The 20,663-nt window shown below is 41.3% G+C and overlaps 1 protein-coding gene across 4 annotated transcripts in view; it reads left to right on the top strand.

Moving 5' to 3' along the window:
- Window positions 1-20,663, top strand: part of CNNM1 (cyclin and CBS domain divalent metal cation transport mediator 1) — a 49,414-nt gene that overhangs the window by 6,680 nt on the left and 22,071 nt on the right. For all 4 annotated transcript variants that reach the window (XM_036265372.1, XM_036265370.1, XM_036265369.1 and 1 more), the window contains exon 2: window positions 18,222-18,365. In XM_036265372.1, coding sequence (XP_036121265.1) covers window positions 18,222-18,365 — 144 coding nt within the window. The remainder of the gene's footprint in view (window positions 1-18,221; window positions 18,366-20,663) is intronic.

Genomic DNA, 20,663 nt, shown 5'->3' with positions numbered 1-20,663 from the left:
TCACCAAAGTCTACAAAAAGTTTGCCAATATTTCATCCAAAGTATTTCTTATATCTATACATAATTTAGTCCACTATTTTTTTCACTTAGGTTATTCACTGATTTTATTCAACACATAGTTACTGTGTTGAATAGTTACCCAACAATAGTTACCTGCCATGTAGGCACAGTGGAAAACACCACCAAGATGATCCCTTTCTGCATGGAGCTTTCACTCTAATGCAAGAGACGAAATTAAACAAATGGGATAGTGATTTAGAGCATAAGCTTTGGTACCAAACTTTCCAGGCTGCGTCCTAGCCTTGGACAAGTCACTTAACAGTTTGTCTATTTTGTTAGCTGTAAAATTAGGATAATAATAGCATTCACTCATAGGCTTGCTTGAAATATTAAGACAATATTGTATTATAATGCTTATTAAGTAACTTTTGTATAGTAAATGTTAGCTATGATTATTAAATATAAACACAAATCTATTACTCATTTATGCAAATACCTCCTAAGAAGTTTTGCTTCTTCCAATTTTTGTCTCCCTCAAATTTGTCCTCTCCAGTGCCACTAAAATAAACTCTGGTGATGTCATCCCCTGCTTTAGACTCTTCTGCACATTCTACCGCCTGCAGGATGAAGTCTAAGCTGTGCCCTCATCACCTGCTCCATGTTTACCCTTCTGGTCTCATCACTCACCACTCCCTGCCTCAGCTATATGCTCAAGCAACACTAAATTTGTGACCACACTGTGCTATTTCTTGCCTTTGTCTCTATTCATGCCATACTCTTTGTCAGGAATACGCATTGCCTGACTCATCCCTACTCCACTTCCTCCTTTGGCACTCAGCATACCCGGCTACCTTCCCTGTGAAGCTTCTCCTATAAACCTCAGTTTTGCCCAATTTAATTGTTCTTTATCTCTGTTATTGAACTCACAGGCTCTATTATCTGTTGTTTATTTGGCTGCTAATACATGTATCGAGCAGCTGGGGGGGAAAGAGTGTATTATCTGTCTTTGTAGCTCTAGCATCCTAACAATGGGTATGACACAAAGTAAATTTTCAATAAATGTTGACTGAATGACTTGAACTTTAATATAATGGAAGGAATCTGCAGAACTCTGGTAAATGAATTAATTACCTCCAGCCCCATCATCTATCTGGGACCATGCAGCCAGACAAAGTCAATTTTTTTTTTATTTGTTTATTTTTAAAATTTTTATTTCTGATTATAGAGAGAGGAAGGGAGAGCAAGAGAGAGAGAGAGAGAGAGAGAGAGAGACATCAATTTATTGTTCTACTTATTTATGCATTTATTGGTTGATTCTTCTATGTACCCTTACCGAGTATTGAACCTGCAATCTTGACGTATCACAATGACACTCTAATCAACTGAGCTACCCAGCAAGAGCCCAAAGTCAAATTTTAAATGTTAGAAGAGGAGTGTTGCTTATATTGTTTATTTACTTCTTTAGCTACACCTATTTATTGTAACAATTATCTGGCCCTTTTCATGTTCAAAGCAGTGTACTAAGAGTTGGGTGTATGAGATACAATCCAAAGAGTCTATAGCCTAATGAGAGAATAGTAGTCCACTTTGTAAAGCTAGAAGGCAGGCTGGACTCACCTTCTGCCCACCTACTTCCCCACCTTGAACATCAAACAACATTGCAGTTCACAAGCCACATTTTAGCATACAAATATATGGATAAGATAGACCTGTACATAAAGTATTAAAATGAAAGTGCTATAGTAGAAATATAAAAAATCATTGAGAACATGGAGAAGAGAATATTTATGGTTAGGTTTTTTGCTTTTATAAATTTTTTTACTGAAGTTGATAAATTTCTATACTGCATACTTATTATAGAAAATTGAAAAATATATAACAATAGAAAAAGTATGAAAACAGCCTGAAGATAATCATCCCACTCTCCTGGAATAATAACTCAATATTTTTGTCATGTTAAAAATATATTGCACATAATAGCAGCCTTAATCAAATTCTTAAAAAGAAAATAAAGGGAAAACTCGTGGCCTTTTTTTCCCCACAAATCAAATATCCCATTCTAATCCCAAGAGTGATTTATATATATGATGGTATTATTTTCACTATTGTCTCCGTGGGGTTGAGTTTTAAAATTTGGGAAGACTAATTTACAAAATGGAGCCTTAGAGATTTATTGCACTTAATTTCTAAAGTGTACTGCTCTTTTGTTGGATTGTCTTTAGAAGAAACCATTGCTGTATAGACAACAGAAGGAAAGGGATAAAACTTTGTTTTGAAGTCAGAGACCTCTGCGCACTGCAGCTCTGGTATTTAACACAGTGAAACAACTTAGCTCTGCTGGGTTAGTAACACCATCTTCCTAAACAGAAGGGAGCATAACCCACATGGTGTTGGGTCACTCTCTCTGTAGAGTAGCATAGCCATGTAAAAGTATGTAAAATGGCCTATTGTCATTTTCATATCCATAATGAGTCTTTGCTCATTCATTCATTCAGTATATATTTATTGAATCCCTGCTTTGGCCAGGTTCTGTGGTAGGCCCTGGGAATGCAGCTGTGAACAAGGGAGACATTGAGCAGCCAGCTACTACATGTGGCCTGTTGCTGAATGTCCTTCAAAATAGCCAGTAAGTTCTCAGTAACATTTTTAATGAGGAATAATCTGGTTAAAAAGTCCATTTTTTGCTATGAATCCAAATTCTTGTGTGAGCACTTTTATCAGGAAGAGTAATCTCCCCATTGTTTAATTCTTTTAAAAGCTACCAAAACATTAGTGCTGCATTTCTTGTCTTCCATAAAAGAAAATAAAGTTATAGTCACTCAAAGTTGTATTTCACTGGTATAATTAGATGTAATGTGCTTTAAAATGTGTTAAACGTTACTAAATGATGAGTAATATTTAGAGCAAACAAAGCTTAGTCCATGATGTACAGAGAGAAAGAAAAAAAAGGGAAACTAGAGCCCTGGCCAGATTGGCTCAAGATTTGGAGCGTTGGCCTGCAGACCAGAGAGGCTCAGGTTCGGTTCCCACTAAGGGCATGTATCTTGGTTGCAGTTTGTCCCCGGCCCTGGTTGGGGTTGTGTGGGTGGCAACCACTCGATGTGTCTCTCTCACATCTCTGTTTCTCTCTCTCTCTCTCTCTCTCTCTCTCTCTCTCTCTCTCTCTCTCTCTCTCTCTCTCCCTCCCTCTTTCCCTCAAGATAAATGCAAAAAATGTCCTTGGGTGAGGATAAAAAAAAAAAAAGGAAACTAGAAAGAGTAAAAATAATTAATTACACAAGGTGCGAAAATTGTGAGTTTATATTTCTTTTAAAATTTTCATTATGATTGTTGTAATATTGTTCTGCAATAATTTTTTCTCAGCCTGGCAAAAGAAATACCAGGTAACAATAGAATATAAGCTGGAAGAGGCATTGAAAAATCTGAGAGAAAATCTAATTCATACTTTTTTTTTAGATTTAGTTATCTTTTCCAGGGTATAACAGCCTTTATTGTCAGACTATCTTTTTATCTAATCTAAATCCCACAGGCTGCACTTAAATTCTATTTCCTCTTTTTATCATCCTTTTGTGAGTTCTCTTTTATTTGAAGAATATAGTACCTCACTTCAATTCCATTTTTTAACAACTAAATACATTTGGTTATGTTTCTCGCTCCCTTAAAGCATTTGGGTGTCTCACAGGAGGGGGTGGTTTGTGGATTTTCCTAGTACATACTAGGAAACTGCTTTACCTCTGGGCCCACATTTGGGATCCCTGGACCTTCGATAATAACTCTCAGTTCTCTTTTTATTTTCTGCTGTCTGTTCCACAAATAATTACAAACAATGACAAGTGATTTGAAGAAAAAAGTATAGGGATCCATGAGAGCATAAACTAGGGACCCCACCTGGTCCTGTAGGTAAGGACAGACTCCTGCTCCTCAAGCGATAGTTGAGCTGAGTCCTACAGGATGGTGAGGAGTGTACCACAGGAAGAGCTCTCCAGGAGAAGGGAGCAGAATGCAAAGGCTTGAGGAGAGAGGGCCAGTGTGGGTGCCATGCGGGCTTCCTGGGCCACCTAACATCCACGAGGGAAAACGCCACCTCCGCCAGCCAACTCTCCCTCAACCTGTAGTGACTGTCAGTGTTATCTGGGCAATTGGATGCAGTAACATTCACTGAGTGCCAGGCTACCAGGGCTGTGGGCGAGAGATGTAGATATAAATGTGGAAAAGACCCTGCCCTCCAGGAGCTGAGAGGAGAAAGGGCCCTGATGGAAATGATACAACCAGCCCAGGGGACAGGCAAGGGCATCCTGACAACATCTGTGGGGAAGGAGGAAGGGAGAAATAATTCCCTGGAAGGATCTGGGAAAACTTCTCTGAGGAAGTGAAAAGAGGGACTCTGATAAGCACTTATGATGGGAAAGGGCATTCCACATGAGGCAGGAGCTTGAGCTAGAAAAATACAGGCGGAGAGGGAGCCAAGGCTACATTTGAGTGCTGGCAAAGCAATGACCACAGTGCTGCTTTTCCTGCAGCCAAATGGAGGATGAGGTAGAATGAGGTATTTGTCAAACATAATTTGTTTCCCCCAAATGCTGAAGTATATCTTTTAACCATTTTTGATAGTGATATTTCTAAAATGTTTTATACCCATTTCTGCCTTCCTGAGCAAAGGATCCTTTTCTTGATGACACAGAAGCATGGTCATGAGAATAGTAATTTTGTGCAGTATTATAAAGCAGTTCTCTGTCTATTTTTTTATTCTTCTCTGTCCACTGGCTATCAGCTGCTGGTTCTCTTTGAGCCACCTCGAGCAAACTCCTGCCCCACTCATCATAAAACCACTCTTTCTGAGCCTATTTGAGAGCTTTTATTTAACTGAGAAACCAAGTAAATACACATGTTGGGAATCGTGTGCCTGGTATACAATAAGCTTGAATAAATATTTGTTGAATAAATGATTAATTAGGCTTTGACTAGGTGTTTGGGGTATGGGGTTGGTATACAAACCTGGGATAGTTCCTTCTGGGAACAGAGTCAAAGCCGTGCAAAGTCAGACCTCCAGATAATGGGTTGTTACACTGCTATTTTTATAGTGTTGCTTAGCAAGCCAAACTGCCAGATTCTAGTGACTAACAACTATTTTTTCATGCCCTGGTGATGCTGGTTACCATGGTGCTCTGAGTGACACAGTTGGCTTTTTTATAATTGCCTTTCAGTGGCTTAAGAAATTTTTTTGTGATTAATGCGTTGATTACTTTATTTCTGATGAAGTGGAGCAGGATAATTACTACAAAGGACAGTCTCTCTCGCTCACTCTCTCTCTTTCTCCCTCTTTCTTTCTCTCTCTCTCTTTAAACTAGTAACTAGAAAAAGGGACTTTGGTTTTTCCAAATCAAGGTGATGTCTGTAGGACTGGTAGGATAACACTTTTGTCTTTCTCTTTCTGATTTGATCAAAAATGATCTGATTTGATTGTATAGATTTTTAATATATCTAGTAGCATGTGTTAAGGTAGCTTTTTTCCATCTGATTCCAGTGGAATCCTTCAATATTAAAATATAAGCATTAGGCCCTGGCCGGTTTGGCTCAGCAATTAGCTTGTCGGCCTGCGGTCCAGAGACCCGGGTTCGGTTCCTGCTAAGGGCACGTACCTCGGTTGCAGTTTGCCCCCGGCCCTGGTTGGTCGTGCGGGTGGCAGCCACTCGATGTATCTCTTTCACGTCGATGTTTCTCTCTCTCTCTTCCTCTCTCTCCCTCCCACTCTATCTGAACAAAAAAAAGGAAAAGTGTCCTCGGGTGAGGATAAAAAATAAAAATAAGTAAATAAATAAAATAAAATATAAGCATTAGGAGTTCACAGTCCTTGGTAAACACAAGAGGTTGTAACTGTTGCCACTCTTAAAATTCCGGCATATCATATATCACAGAGAAGCATCCTGTAAAGCCAAATTGGTTTTGCAATCCAGGACTGTTTTGACTTATTAAAGAATAGACTTTTAGAGCTAGAAAAGGCACCCTGGAGATCACCTGGCCCCATCCTTTCATTTGAAGGTAGAGAAAACTGAGGCCCAGAAAAGACAAACTATAAAAATAGCAGTGATAAGCCCTTATAGTTGCAAAGCCTTCACACTGGCAAAGATTTTTCCAAAACAGTAACTCGTATGCTAACCACGCATGTGAAGTCAGTCAAATTTATCCCCATTTTGTATATGAGGCACTTGGGATCTGGAGACACGAGTGGTCCTGCTCAATGTTAGTGACTGAGGCAGAACCAGAAGCCACATCTGTGACTTGCTGCCTCAGACTGTGGAGCCACAGACACAGAGTTATAGGCACCTGGGCTCAGTTCCCAGCTCCTTTGTTTACTAACTGTATGACTGGGGCAGGTCCCTCCACCACTTTGAACGAACGAGGTTTATCTTCCTTCTTCTTAAAATGGGAATAATGTACTACATTGTAAGTTTACTGCGAAGGCTAAAGGTAATGCCTGTACAGCCCTCAGGACACTCCACCGTTTGCTTCCTATCTCACTGATCTATTTAAATGAATAGTATCTAGTTAGACATTTTGTATAACAAGTGCTGATCCAACCCATGTAAAAGTCACCATATGGAATAAACAAAAACTGAGAGCTGTTTACTTTGGATAGGGCCCAGGAAACCAAATTGAGTTCTGGCAATTTCCTTACATTTCTTTCATCCTGTCATCAGTTAGCATTAGGTCTCTTCACCCATCACTCTGCCCTTCCTCAGGCATCCCAGAAAAATGTAAAACATCAGATCAATGAAACCCCTCAAAGCTCAAAGCAGTCCACTGAAATGAAATAGCAGGCTAGACACGGGAAGGGTTGGACCAGAAAGCAGAGGTATGGTGGGGAGGTGGGACTGACTCCCTTCCCTTCCCCGTTCAAAGGTTCAAAGCCCTCCTCCTCCCTTGCTAACTCACTAGTGAGGTGCCAGGTGTTAACTCTGCATACTTCGCTCCAGGCTCAGGGCATTTACAAAATAAGTTGCATTGGTCTTAGGCACATTCATGATAGGAAACCTGAGATTTGGCCTGAAATGTAGAGTTCGCAAGGTGTGTTGGAAAGAGCACAGGCTATGGAGTCAGACAGACTCGGGTGTGTTTCCTGCCTCTTGCTTACTAACTCTGGACCCGGGACAAGTCATTTATTTTTCTGAGTCTCAGTTTTCTTGTTCATGGATTAGGGATAACAATCTCCATTTTTCAAAGGTATGATGAATATATGCACCCAGTTAACACTATGGTAATCACCACTATAGCAAAAACTGGAAAATTGGGGAATGCTGACCTGTGCTCTCAGGTCAGCTTGGTTTAGATATGTAACAGTTTGGAGACCACTGGAGTAGCCGTAGGCTGCTTTCACCTGGAATGAGAACCTTCAAAGGGGTTTTGTCTGCTTACTTCAGGTAGAGCCCCAGGAGCCCACCTCTCTCTCCTCTCAGGGATGAGCCTGGTTGTCCTTACCCCCTCAGCTGTCACAAAAATAACTGACTGTGAACAACTAAGACCAGCCCTATTTGCCTTCAATGTATCTTTCTCATTCTGAGGTTGGTTCATGGCCTGAGAATGTCATTAGCCAAAGCTTAGCCACGTTACTCTGGGTCTTCATGGTGATTTTTAAGCAGGGTTATGCTTAGCTGAAACTGGAGAAAGACAAACTAGCGCCCAGGGCAGCCTCCAAGACCAGTTCTGGGTCTGAGAGGACTGAAGTTAAAGTATCTTGTTTTGTTTAGTGTATCTTGAAGCTTTCCACAAACTCCAGCTAGGGTGGGTTCTATTTAATTCCCTGAATTCAAATATTGGCTCGCCCTGGCCGGTTTGGCTCAGCGGTTAGAGCAAATATTGGTTCTACCAGTTATTAGCTGAGTATCCTTAAACCAGTTATTTGTTGAATGGGGAATAAGCACAGTACATTTTGATAGAGTAGTGGGAAAGAAAGCAAGGTATTTACGGAAAAACTACGGAGGCCTTTAATGATGACAAGAAGACTTCAGAAATGGTCCTCCCTAATAGCTGGCACATGTTACTGCAATGGGGAACAACTTCATAAATGTACTGTTTGGGGACAATCTGGATTTGATGGAAAGGATAGATTAGGGTTGGAAAAGACAAAAGGAGAATTGGTTAAGATATTAGTACAGCCAACCAGGATGTGGTAAGGACATAGAAATTAAGGAGTATACACTTGCAATCGGAAGAGGGTAAAAAATCTCTAAGACTTCATTACTTTATAGATGCTCCTTCTCAGTCTCCTTTACTGGTTCCTCCTTTGTTATATTCTCAGATACATTCTCAGCACTTGGAGCAGGGCCTACCTATATCAGAAGCTCAAATATTTGTTGCATTAATGTTGCATTTCTGTGACCTCTAAATGTTGGGTTTCCTCAGGACTCAGAAATGGATCTCTTTGTCTACGCTCACTCCCTTGGTCATTTCATTCATTCTCCCAAAGATATTATCAACTTGAGACTTATACTTCCACCTCCACTTGGAGGTCTAAAAGGCGTCTCAACCTTAAGCCTGTCCAAAACTGAGCTTCTGCTCTCTTTGCCAAACCGACTTCTCACACAATATTCCCAAACTGTAAATTGCAGCTCCCTTCTTTTTTTTAATCCTCACCCGAGGACATTTTTGCATTTATCTTCAGATAGAGTGGGAGGGAGAGAGAGAGTAAGAGAGAAAGAGAAACATCAATGTAAGAAAGACACATGGAGTAGTTGCCACTCACACAACCCCAACCAGGGCCGGGGACAAACTGCAACCAAGGTACATGCCCTTAGCAGGAACCAAACCCAGGACTCTCTGGACTGCGGGCCAATGCTCTAACCGCTGAGCCAAACCTGCCAGGGCTGCAGTTCCCTTCTTGCAGTTGTTCAGGCCCAGAGTTTGTTCATTCTTGCCTCACATTCAATGCCTCACATGGGCTCTGCTTTCAGCATGTCTACAGGATCTGACTACATCTCACCACCTCACTACCGTCCCAGTTCAAGCGACCACCCATCTCTCAGAGCTTCCTATGAGTTTTCTCTGCTTCCACCTTTGCACACTTTGTGTTCATTCTTATTATAATAGCTAGAGGGAACCTTTTAAAACATAAGATCCTTTTAAAATAAATATACACAAAAAAACCCCACAAAACTCTATAATGGCTTTATCTCACTCAGAGTAAGAGCCAAAATTCTTACAAAGTCCATACAGGCTTGATCATGGCTGCACCTACCCCAACCCTTACCTTCCTGACCTTGGCTCTTACTACTGTCTTTTCTTACACTCTGCAGTCCCCCCCATTGCCATTCCTTAAGCACATCGGTTACAACCAACTCAAGGCTTTTGCATCTTGTTCTCCTGCACAGATATACCCCACATATCCATGGGGCTCCCTACCTCACCACCTTCAGATCTTTACTCAAATATCACCTTCTCAGGGAGTTCATCCCTGGCTTCCATACCTAAAATTGTAACACCTACTCGCTCAGTTCCACATTCCTCATTGCCTTTCCCTGGTTTGCTTTTCCCCTTAGCACTTTGCTATAGATTTTACATATGTATCTGGTTTATTATCTCTCACCCCCATTTACTAGAATGTAAGCTACAGAGGAAAATTACTTTGTCTGTTGTGTTCCTTGCTGCATTTCTAGTGCCTAGGGAAGTGCTTAGCACATAGTAGGCATTCAGTAAATACTGTTGAAAGAATGAATAAAGGACAGATTGGAAGAATGTGGGGATTTCTTCTAAATAGAAGCAAAAGAAAAAAAGGTTAAAAATGACTCCTAGGTTATGACTCTGGGTGACTAGAAAGTTGACGGTGTCATTTACTATAGTGAAGAGGGAGGAAGAGCAGGGATGCTGGGTCTCAAGGATCATGTGTTCCTACTGGAAAAGTGATTTTGATGAGACAAGGGAACAGCTCAGGCAATATGTCTAAAACAGGGTGAGAGTTAAAAATAGACACTGATATTAAGCTATAATTTTAGTTCTCAGGAAAGAGGTAATGGTGATATTTAAAGTGATAGGCTCTGCTGGGATCTGTAACTGAGAGGAGAAAGAAGAACAGAGGATCAAGGACTGGAACAGAGGTTCTTAACTGCAACTGCCCATGAGAGTCTCCTGAAGAAGTTTTAAACATCCCAATTCCTGGACTACACCCCAGTCCAATTAGATCAGAACTTCTAATTGGATGGGACACATAGCAATAGGTTTTAAAGCTCCCCAGTGGTTCCCACATCCAGCCAGGGTTGAGAACCACTTAGAATCTTTGAGATATATTTATCTTTAGGTGAGGATAAAGTAAAGGAATCCACAATGGAAACAGAAAACTATCCGTCATAAATAAGGGTAGGGAGAAAACCGGGGTAGTCCGACTAGTTCTCATACTCTAATGTGCGTACGAATTACTTGGAGATCTTGAGGAGATGCAGGTTCAGACTCAGACTGCTGGTACAGAGGCCAGGCTTCTGCTTCTGTCACAAGCTCCCAAGTGATACCAGTTCCTCTGGTAGCAAGTGTCAAGAACAGTGCCTCTCAAACTTCAGTGAGTACACAAATCACCTGGGAGATCATTAAAGCAGCTATCTGGGTCCCACCTCACCACCCAAGATCCTGATTCTGTAGGTCAGAGTGGACCCAAGAACCTGAATTTTTGAATGAGTGCCCAGGTGATGTTCAATGCTACTCCTCCAAGGAACACACTTTGAGTGGTAGAGGGTCACGAAAACCAAGGTACAAAATAAGAGGCACTCAGTATTTTTTATCTACCAAATGAATGTGCCTGGCCGGTGTGGCTCAGTAGATTGAGCGGCATCTCATAGACTGAGAGGTCCTGGTTTGATTCCCTGTCAGAGCACATGCTTGGAGTTTGGGGCTTGATCCCCAGTAGGGGGCGTGCAGGAGGCAGCCAACTGATGTTTCTCTCACATCAATGTTTCTATCTCTCTCTTCTTTCCTCTCTCTCTGAAAAACTAATAAAGACATATTTTTTTAATTTAAAAAAAAAGATGCTGTAGAGACACCAGGGAGAATAAAAAGCCACTGTATTTTACAAGGTGAAGGTCATAAGTGAAGCAGAAACCATAAAATTGTAATGTGATATCTGATTTCCTTAATTCTCTATTTCTAAGCAATATGTTTTCTTCCAATCTTCTGTATTTTATCTTGGGAACACTTTACCTTACCAAAATGCTGTAGCTATTTTTGAAAAAGAGAGGAAGCAAATCAATTATCTACTCTTTTTTCAAGGCATAAGAGGTATCCTAATAGGGTCCTTGGAAGCTCTTCTCTGTGGACGTGCCTAAACCATCTAGAGACTTTTTCAGAAGGTATTTCAATTTCTTTAAATATCAAAATGCAGTTGTGATGTTTCTGTCACTCTCTTAACTTTCTGTCTCTTTAAAGCAAGGTTTCCAACCTCAGCACTCTTGACATTCCTTGTTATCCTGGGCACTGAAGGATGTTTAGCTGTACCCCCTGACCTCTACTCACCAGATATCAGTAGCATCCCCCACCCCACCTTTTGACAACCCAGATTGTCTCCAGACATTGCCAAATGTCCCTGTGGGACAGAGTCAGCCTCAGTTGAGAGCCTCTGCTTTAAAAGCAGTGTCTGAAAACCTGGTTGCCCTTCTAAGAAATCTGACCTGTAGTTTGGTATGTATGTTGATGTCAGGTGGTGGTGAGATAGACCACCCTTTGGATTCTTGGGGCAACAGAAAAGACTAGTTTGGCTTTCAGTAGTAGGAAATTTTATTAACCTCAGACATACCAAGAGCCTAATGGAGAGTGTAATACCTCAAGCTTTTCTTAGAGGTGATCAGTACAAAAACTACATGGAAAAAAACCCTTTTCCAAGCTCAGTATTAAATGGTCAACAGCCATTCTCTTCCCTATGTCAACAAATACCTTAACCACCACATTATATGAGAGAGAGAGCATTCATCAGCTTGCCTCTACAACTACTCTTCGTTCCAAGAGATTCTTTTCTGTCTTTTCATGAGTATAGCATCTTGTGACTTAAACCAAGTTTACCAAAGGGACCAGGATTTAACTGGACATCTCAGTGTCTGTTTCTCTTCCTCGTTAATATGTCATCAGACAGATAACCAGAGTGCCACAGAGCTTACCCATAAGCCAGTGGTTTTCAATCTTTAACCTGCATCAGAACCAGTTTAAAGTTTATTAAACCGCAGATCACTGGACCGAACCCCCTGAGATTCTGATTTACTAGGTCTGGGGTGGGGCCTGAGAATTTGCATTTTGAACTAAGTTCTCGAGATATGCTTGACAGATTGTGAAGTTCTGTATAAATGTTAATGATTGTCATCATTGTTAGCCTAAATTAACTCACAGGCATCCTGCTTTTCTAGTAAGTTGGAAGGAAACTGAAATTAATGGACTAATAGTCATGAGAAGGCACTTGAAAAATTCTGTTAGTCTGTAGAGCAGCAATTCTCAACCTGTAGGTCGCGACCCCTTTGGGGGTCGAACGACCCTTTCACAAGGGTCGCCTAAGACCATCAGAAAACATATATTTCCAATGGTCTTAGGAACTGAGACACCGCTCCTTTATCTGTCTTCAGGAGGGTCCGCCCACATGCAGATACGCCCACATGCAACATGAGGAACTGTATTAAAGGGTCTGGGCATTAGGAAGGTTGAGAAGCACTGCTGTAGAGGGACAGCTTGACCAGAGAGAGCACAGTTCCCACTTACCCATTTACAGAGCCTCATAGAAGGGCAGAAGAGGGGGGAAGCCAAACTTTAAGCCACATCCTCATCAACGTATATTGCTTATTGGCCAGTTGCATATCTTATTGTATAAGTGTTTATTTGCATCCTTTACCCACTTTTTGATTGAGTTTTATTTTTGTTAGTGTAAATTTTCTTTCTACATTCTGGATATAAGCTCCCTGTCAGATATACGATTTGCAAATATTTCTCCATTCTGTAAGTTGTCTTTCACTTTCTTTTGATGGTGTCCCTTTTTAATTTTGATGAATTTCTGTTTGTATGTACTTTTTCCTTGGGTTGCTCGTGCTTTTGATATCTTATCTTAAAAACCATTTCCTACTCCAAGGTCACAAAGACTTACTCTTATGATTTTCTCTTAAGAGTTTTATAGTTTTCACTCTTACTATTAGGCATTTGGTTCATTTCAAATTAATGTTTGTATATAGTGTGATGTAGGCATCCAAGTTTATTCTTTTGCATGTAGATATCCAGTTATCACCCATTATTTATGGAGTTCTCTCTCTATGCCAGGGGCTATTCTAGATTCTGGGGAAACAGAGATAAGGAGAGCATAGCGGCTGCCTCTCAGAGAGCTTGTCATCATCGTAGGGGAATCGCACTTAAATAGAGAACAGCAACATGATGAAATAATGTATGTATGGTGCTTAGCATTGTGCGTGGCCCCGAGAGTGCGGGGCCCCAACTGCATGTGTAGCTAATGGTGGCTGCTACAATAATCATAATATCTCTTATTATACTTATTATAAATGCCATTAGAGAGGTATGTTCAAAGTGCTGTGGCAAGAGGAAGTGACTAATTTTTCCATGTCTCAAGATTGGCTTCACTTTGGGCCATCTCTATCACTTCTGGGGCCCAGGAAGAGGAGGGATACAGGGAGATAGGTCTCTCAAAGGCCAACCTTTTTGAGAGAGGAAGTACCTCAGGTATGAGTGTGCTGGGAACATCTGGTTTTCTTGTCCGTGTGAGTGTCAGCTCAGAACAGGGTTATGTGACTGCTGATTCCTGTTCCAGTTCTGAAGAATGGCTTCTTCATTTGTTTTTAGATTTCTACAGGCACTTGAGGGGATCCTAAAGGCTGATTATGGATTATAACATGTTTCTAAATAGGTTACATAAGTACATTGTCTTGATATTACATAATTAAGATTTAAAATCTCTGTTCCCTGGTGAGCATAAAGTGTGTCCTCAAATTGACCTTATGAAGTATAAACCAATGGTAGATTTTCACATGGAAGTTATGGCATTTTGTGTGAAACGTTGTAAAATGTTAATTTATGTAATCTCATAATATGAACTGATCTCTTAGTGGCAGGAAGTATGGCTGTATTATATATATATTCTGGGCTCCACAATATAAAAACTACCCAATTATAGGAAATAATTTGAAAAAATCACTTTTTCAAGTTTTTCCATTATGGTGGTTATTTGTTTTGTCATCTGCTAGTACATCTGCTAGTAAAAGTGCGAAAGGGTGCCATGGATGTAAGAACACTGTATTGGCGAGGGGAGAACTTTAAATGGAGCACATTATAATAATCAACATACTCTCAGTTAAGCTACAAAATCCTTCAGTTCAGTTGGATAGGATGCAGTTGTTTCCAAGAAGGATAATTTTAGAACCATTCAGACAGAGTTTAAATTTTAATGTAAACACATTGTATTTTATCAAGAAGTAAAGGTTTTAGTGTCTAGTCTTAATATCATATATTATATCCACTAGGAATTTTTATTCTGGCTTAGTTCAGAATAAAAATTGCTGGCTGCCTATTATATGGTAGGTATCCTATCAATGTCTGTTTCCTAAAGAAGCTTATGGTCTGAGGAAGAAACATAGTCCAGCAGAGGACACACACATTTCTAGTTCTAAGAAGGAGCAAATTGTGTGATAAATGCTCTAATGGAGATATCAAGGGCTTAGAAACACAGGCAAGGAGAGTTTGGTTCGGATTCAGAATGGGAACGATCCGGGAGAGCCTTCTTGAGGAACTGGCACATGAGCTGGAACTTGAGGGGCCAGTGGAGCTGGAAGGGAGAAGGAAACGGTGTGAGTAAAGACGTAGAAAGTGGACATGGAGGAAGTTGAGGAGGTGGACGTAACCTGGAGGACAGATTGATTAGGGGATATAGCAGGGTATGCAGTTAGAAAGATAGGCAAGAGCCACATTTTGCAGTCTTGATAATACAAAACTCATCGATCTGGCTTTGATTATCTGCACAATAGGGAGCCATGGAGGTTTCTGAGCAGGGCAGTGGCATGATCAGATCAGTTTGGGAGTGAGTCAAAGGATAGGTTGAAGGTGGAGAAGGAATTTTAGACCATTATTGAGTGACAAAAGTGTCATGTTTGCAATTAAAAACCCCAATAAGTAGCTTTCTTGTGATTAGAAGTATATGACACAGAAGTTCATGTATTTAAATTGTAGTGATTAATTATGTCTCCAGCTAACTGACTATTCTTTTTATCTGATAGCAATGACCAAGCAAAAGCTTATAAAAAGTAACACTGATAGCCCTGGCTGGTTTGGTTCAGTGATTAGAGCATCAGTTCGAGGACTGAAGAGTCATGGGTTTGATTCCCAGTCAAGGGCACATACTTGGGTTGCAGGTTTGATCCCCAGCCCGCGTGGGGGTCTTTTGAGAGGCAACCAATAGATGTCCCTCTCTCACATCAATGTTTCTCTCTCTCTTCCTTCTACTCTATCTAAAATCAATGGAAAAATATCCTCAGAGTAACAATGATAAAGCATGAACTTCCTTTTCTTTTTTTTTTTTGCAAAAATAACATCCTAATCAGTACCCTAGATTTTCCCTTTTTTGTTATTGTTGTTGTTAATCCTCACCTGAGGATATTTTTTCATTGATTTTTTTCTAGATAGAGTGGAAGGGAGGCAAGGAGAGAGAGAGAGAGAAACATTGATGCAAGAGAAACACATCAATTGATTGCCACCTGCATGACCCTGACGAGGGCTGGGTATTGAACCTGCAACCCAGGTATGTGCCCTTGACCAGGAATAAAACCCAGACCCTCCAGTCCACAGGCTGATGCTCTAACCGCTGAGCAAAACTGTCCAGGGCTCTAGATTTTCTCTTTAAATGTCTCTTAGACAAGGAAAAGAGTCACCCAGATTTTCATTTTAGAAAGAGGACCAGAAAATGTGTTTATCAGCAGATGAAAACAAACCAAAATGAAGTAGGACTGTTATGTAAGATTAGGAGTAAGTCCAGTTACCAGGGCGTGCAATCCAGCTCTGCCGTTTATGAGAGGCTCTGTAACTTTAGACATTTTACATAACCATTCTGTGCCTCAATTCTTTCATAAGTAAAATGGGGATAATAATAGTACTTGTCTCAGGGGTTGTTATGAGGATTAAATGAATCAAAACATGTAAAGTGCTCTAAAAAGTGCCTGGCACATAGTTAAAGCTCAATAAATGTTAACTATTATTATTCAATTGTTGAGCAATAAAAATTAACTGCCTATGATGCATTATAATCTACAAAATGCTTCCACACATCTACTGGGTGATTTGAGCTCCACAGTCACTTTATGGGTACATTTTATTATGCTCACAGATTTTGTGAATCAGGAATTTGGACAACATACAGAGGGAATTGCTTATCACTGCCTTGCAATGTCTATGCCAGCAGCTGGAGATGACTTGAATGGGTTTGGAGGACTTTAGTTGGTAGAGCTGAATCAACTCAGATTGCAGATCCACATGACTTCTGTGTGAACCTGGCAAGCATTTTGATGGGATGGCTGGAAGGCCTGCTTACCTGGAACTGTCACTCAAGCACCTACATGTGGCTTCTTCATCATACTTGTTAGCATGTTTTTGCAGCAGAAGCCGCATGCCTTTTATGACCTATCCTCAGAAGTCTCAGAACAAACACTTCCCTGATCTCTATTGGTTAAAGCAGTCACAACCTGCCCAGACTCAAGGGAAGGGGAGAGAGACCACACCTCTCAATGGGAAGTCTATCAAAGAATTTGAGGCCATGTTTTAAAGTCAACATTGTGATATTTCCCCCTGATTCTAGATGAGAAGATTGAGATTCATAGAGATCAAATGATTTGTCGTGGGTCAGTTGCACAGAGAGTGACTGGGTTAGTTAGGGGGTAGGGGATGGGGGAAGTTTGAAGGAGAAAAAGGCTTTTGACCTACTTCTTCTGACTCCAAGTTTTTGGTCATTCAATTTAACTATTCATCCTCCTTCAGCTTAGATATACAGATGACCCCTGAACAAACACTGGTTTGAACTTTATGGGTCCTCTTACATGCAGATTTTTTTCAACATATATAGTTGGCCCTTCCTATCTATGGCTTCACATCTGCGGATTCAACCAACTGCGGCTCAAAAACAGTATTTTTGCGTTCCCAATACTATCTCAATCCATTGTAGGTTGAATATACAGAAGCAAAGAAGAGAAGACTATGGAGTCAAAAGTTATATGTGCCCTGGCCAGTATCGCTTAGTTGGTTGCAGCATCATCCTATGCACTGAAGGGTCACAGGTTTGATTCCTAGTCAGGGCACATACACAGGTTGTGGGTTCAGTCCCCAGTTGGGGCACATGTAAGAGGCAGTGGGTCTGCCCTGGCCGGTTTGGCTCAGCGGTTAGAGCGTCAGCCTGCAGTCCAGAGAGACCCGGGTTCGGTTTCCGCTAAGGGCGTGTATGTCGGTTGCAGTTTGTCCCCGACCCTGGTTGGTTGTGCGGGTGGCAGCCACTCGATGTGTCCCTTTCACGTCGATGTTTCTCTCTCTCTCTCTCTCTCTCTCTCTCTCTCTCTCTCTCTCTCACTCTATCTGAACAAAAAAAAAATGGAAAAATGTCCTCGGATGAGGATAAAAAAAAAAAAAGAGGCAAGGGTCAATGTTTCTCTCTCGCATCGATGTTCTCGTTCTCTCTCTCTCTCTCTCTCTCTCTCTCTCTCTCTCTCTCTCTCATTTTCCCTTCCTCTCTCTCTAAAGTCAATGAAAAACATCCACGGGTGAGGATTTAAAGAAATGTTATATGCAGATTTTCAACTTCACAGGGGTTAGTGCCCCTAATCCCCACATTGTCCAAAGGTCAATTGTACTTGCTAATATGTGAAAGTTAAAAGAAAAAAAATTTGTGTACAGGGTGGGCAAAAATAGATTTACAGTTGTGGGTACACAAAACACAGAGTTAATAAATCTGTTGTAATAATCATAACTATGCATTTCTTTTTCCATACGAACTACTGTAAACCTACCTTTGCTCACCCCATATATTAGGTAACTTTCCTAAAAGGAAACAGAGATGTAAAAGTATAAGGTTTGCATTTATAGAAGCTTATATACAAACTTCATATTTTAAGGAGGTCCTGGATGGGTTCAGTCCTGAGATTAGATAGAAAGCAGCTTTATGCCATTTTCTCATAAGGAAGGGTCTCTGAAAATATCCCAGATGTCTTACTGTGACTTCATTTGTTCTGTAGGAAAATCTCACTTGGCCATTGTTCAGCGAGTGAATAATGAGGGCGAAGGAGACCCCTTCTATGAGGTGATGGGTATTGTTACACTGGAGGACATCATAGAGGAGATCATCAAGTCAGAGATCCTGGATGAAACCGACCTCTACAGTGAGTGCATGGCCTTGGCATTGTCCAAGGTCATCTTCTTTTCCTCTGTAACTCTCAGAGCTGGCTTAGTGTGATATGCAGTGTGAAAGAGTGTCATGACAAGCCCATGCATTACTGTGTCAACCCCCTAATGCCATGTGCTGGCACGCAAGGTACCCTGGCTTGAATTACCCCTGAGTCCCTGAGAACATGCTAGTGCAGTGATTTTCCACCTTTTTTATCTCATGGCACACATAAACTAATTGCTACAATTCTTTGGCACACAAAAATATATATTTTGTTGATCTGATGAAAAAAAATAAGTGTATTTTTGATTCACTCACACCGGATGGCTATTGTGTTGGCTTTTGTCATTTTTTTATTTGATAATCTAAGGGAAAAGAGGTTAGTGCCCCTTAAATGGTAAGATTTTGCATGTTTTAAAAATTCTTACAGCACACACCAGTTGAAAATCACTGTGCTAGCTAAATGTTTATCAGGAGGGGACCTGCAGGAACCAAGACCATGAAAAGGAGACCTCCTGGCCTTTGGGTGACAGAGGAACTAAAGGAAGCAAAGTATATCTCAGAGGGCAGTGGAGACTGTCCTGAGATTGTGCTCTGAAGCCCAAGCCAAACTTAAAATGTCCCTTATCACACACTGCTCTTCTCCCTTTTGCTCTTTCAGCCCTACCACCTAGTTTCCCCTTCTCCATTCCCCACCCCCTGGCTCCTATCCCTGCTCTGTCCCTGCTCCCTTCTTTCTGGTCTCCTCATCCTCCTACCTCCTCCCCCTCAGGAACAATATGGACTCCTTCATGCAGAAAGTGACTACTTTTGGTTACTGAGCCTTATCAAAGCTTTGCTTGCAAATGTTACAAAGACAGCGCTTCGTCTCTAGAATGGGAGTGTTATCTAAAGCCATGGGAGTCCCTAGGCCAGGAGGCCTTTCCTCCAAATTCCACCTTGTGGGACAGCAATCTCTTCTCTTCCCCACGGGTAACCCAGTCCAGACCCCTGTCCTTAGTTTGCTAGAAGAAGCCATTCAAAAACTACCTCCCAGTAGAAAAAGCATTGATACTATAAGGCAGAGAGTGGTGCAGAAAAAGTGCCTTCCCTTTGGACTAAGAAGAGATCAAACCTAAAAGGTAGGCCAGGTCTGGACAGAATATACCAGGTTTGCTGTGATGCCCTGGCCAGGCCCGTCTTCTTCAAATAGGAATTGACCTCTCCCTCACCAGTCCCTTCTCCCCTCTGCCCACCACTCTTGACTTAGAATTCCCAAGAGTCTCCATAAATATATTGTTGAAGACATTCACACTGAAGTGTTAGTGTCATAGTAGGAATAGTAGTCTTAATGTGTGAGCTCCTCCTCAGGCATTTGTTTTAGCAACCTCAATGCTCCAAACACTCACTATTAAAATAAAAAGAATGAAGAAAGAGGTCAGGGAAATGATTCTCCATGATGAAATGTTTAGTGTCCTTCTGGAGGAGGAGGAAGAGGGATATTTAGACAAACATATCATGCAAATCAGAAAGTTGCTCACTGGCGAGAGCAAAAGAACTGGCCTAGTATTTGCTACTCTTTTGCTGAGCAATTGATTCTCTTTCTAAAAGAGAGGGGTAGGGCTTTCCCACCCCTGTAAATAAGCTTCTGGAATGATTTCTTAAAAGCTCTGAGAAGTACAAGGAGCAGGGAGTACTGTGTTGCTTTTCACTTGACCCTGACCCACAGGAAAGCTGGCTCTGGATCTCACCACTGTTGCAACCTGAGAAAAAGAAGTTCAAGCAGGGCCCGGAGTGCAAGGCAGGCCTGCGGAGAGCTGTGGTGTGGAAGGGCTTTCTCCCTTCTAGAAGGAGACCCAGCCCATGTGGCTGAGACAGGCACCAAGAGGAGGGGGAGAGTCCCAGGCAGCCAGATTCTGGGCCTTGGCTGTCCATATCCGGGGTTCATCCCTTTTCATTTCTGTGGGGTCCACTCAGCTGCACTGAAAGTTCCCACAGCCCTGTTTTTCTCTTGGCCAAGTTTGGAGAAAACCTGAACCTCTTTTCCTGTTCCTCTTAGCACAGGTGAGAGAGGCTGGAAGTTTTTACATTCTACTCAAAACTGAGAAAGCGAAAGAGAAATGACCAAAGAAAACATTTCCTTTATCCCCCCAAAAAATATTCTTCAAGACAAATTAAAAAAAAAAAAAAGAGGGGAGAAAAATAAATTGGGAAAAGAAAATTTTCTCGAACAATAATCACAGGCTCTCTGGAGTTCCTTCAGGTCCTGCCTGGGGACCCTGCCCAGAGAACCTGTCTTGGTAGGTTACAGGGC

The sequence above is a fragment of the Molossus molossus genome, unplaced genomic scaffold (assembly GCF_014108415.1).
Source record: "Molossus molossus isolate mMolMol1 unplaced genomic scaffold, mMolMol1.p scaffold_m16_p_17, whole genome shotgun sequence".
In the NCBI taxonomy this organism is placed as follows: Eukaryota; Metazoa; Chordata; class Mammalia; order Chiroptera; family Molossidae; genus Molossus; species Molossus molossus.
This window is presented reverse-complemented; position numbering and strand designations above follow the sequence as displayed.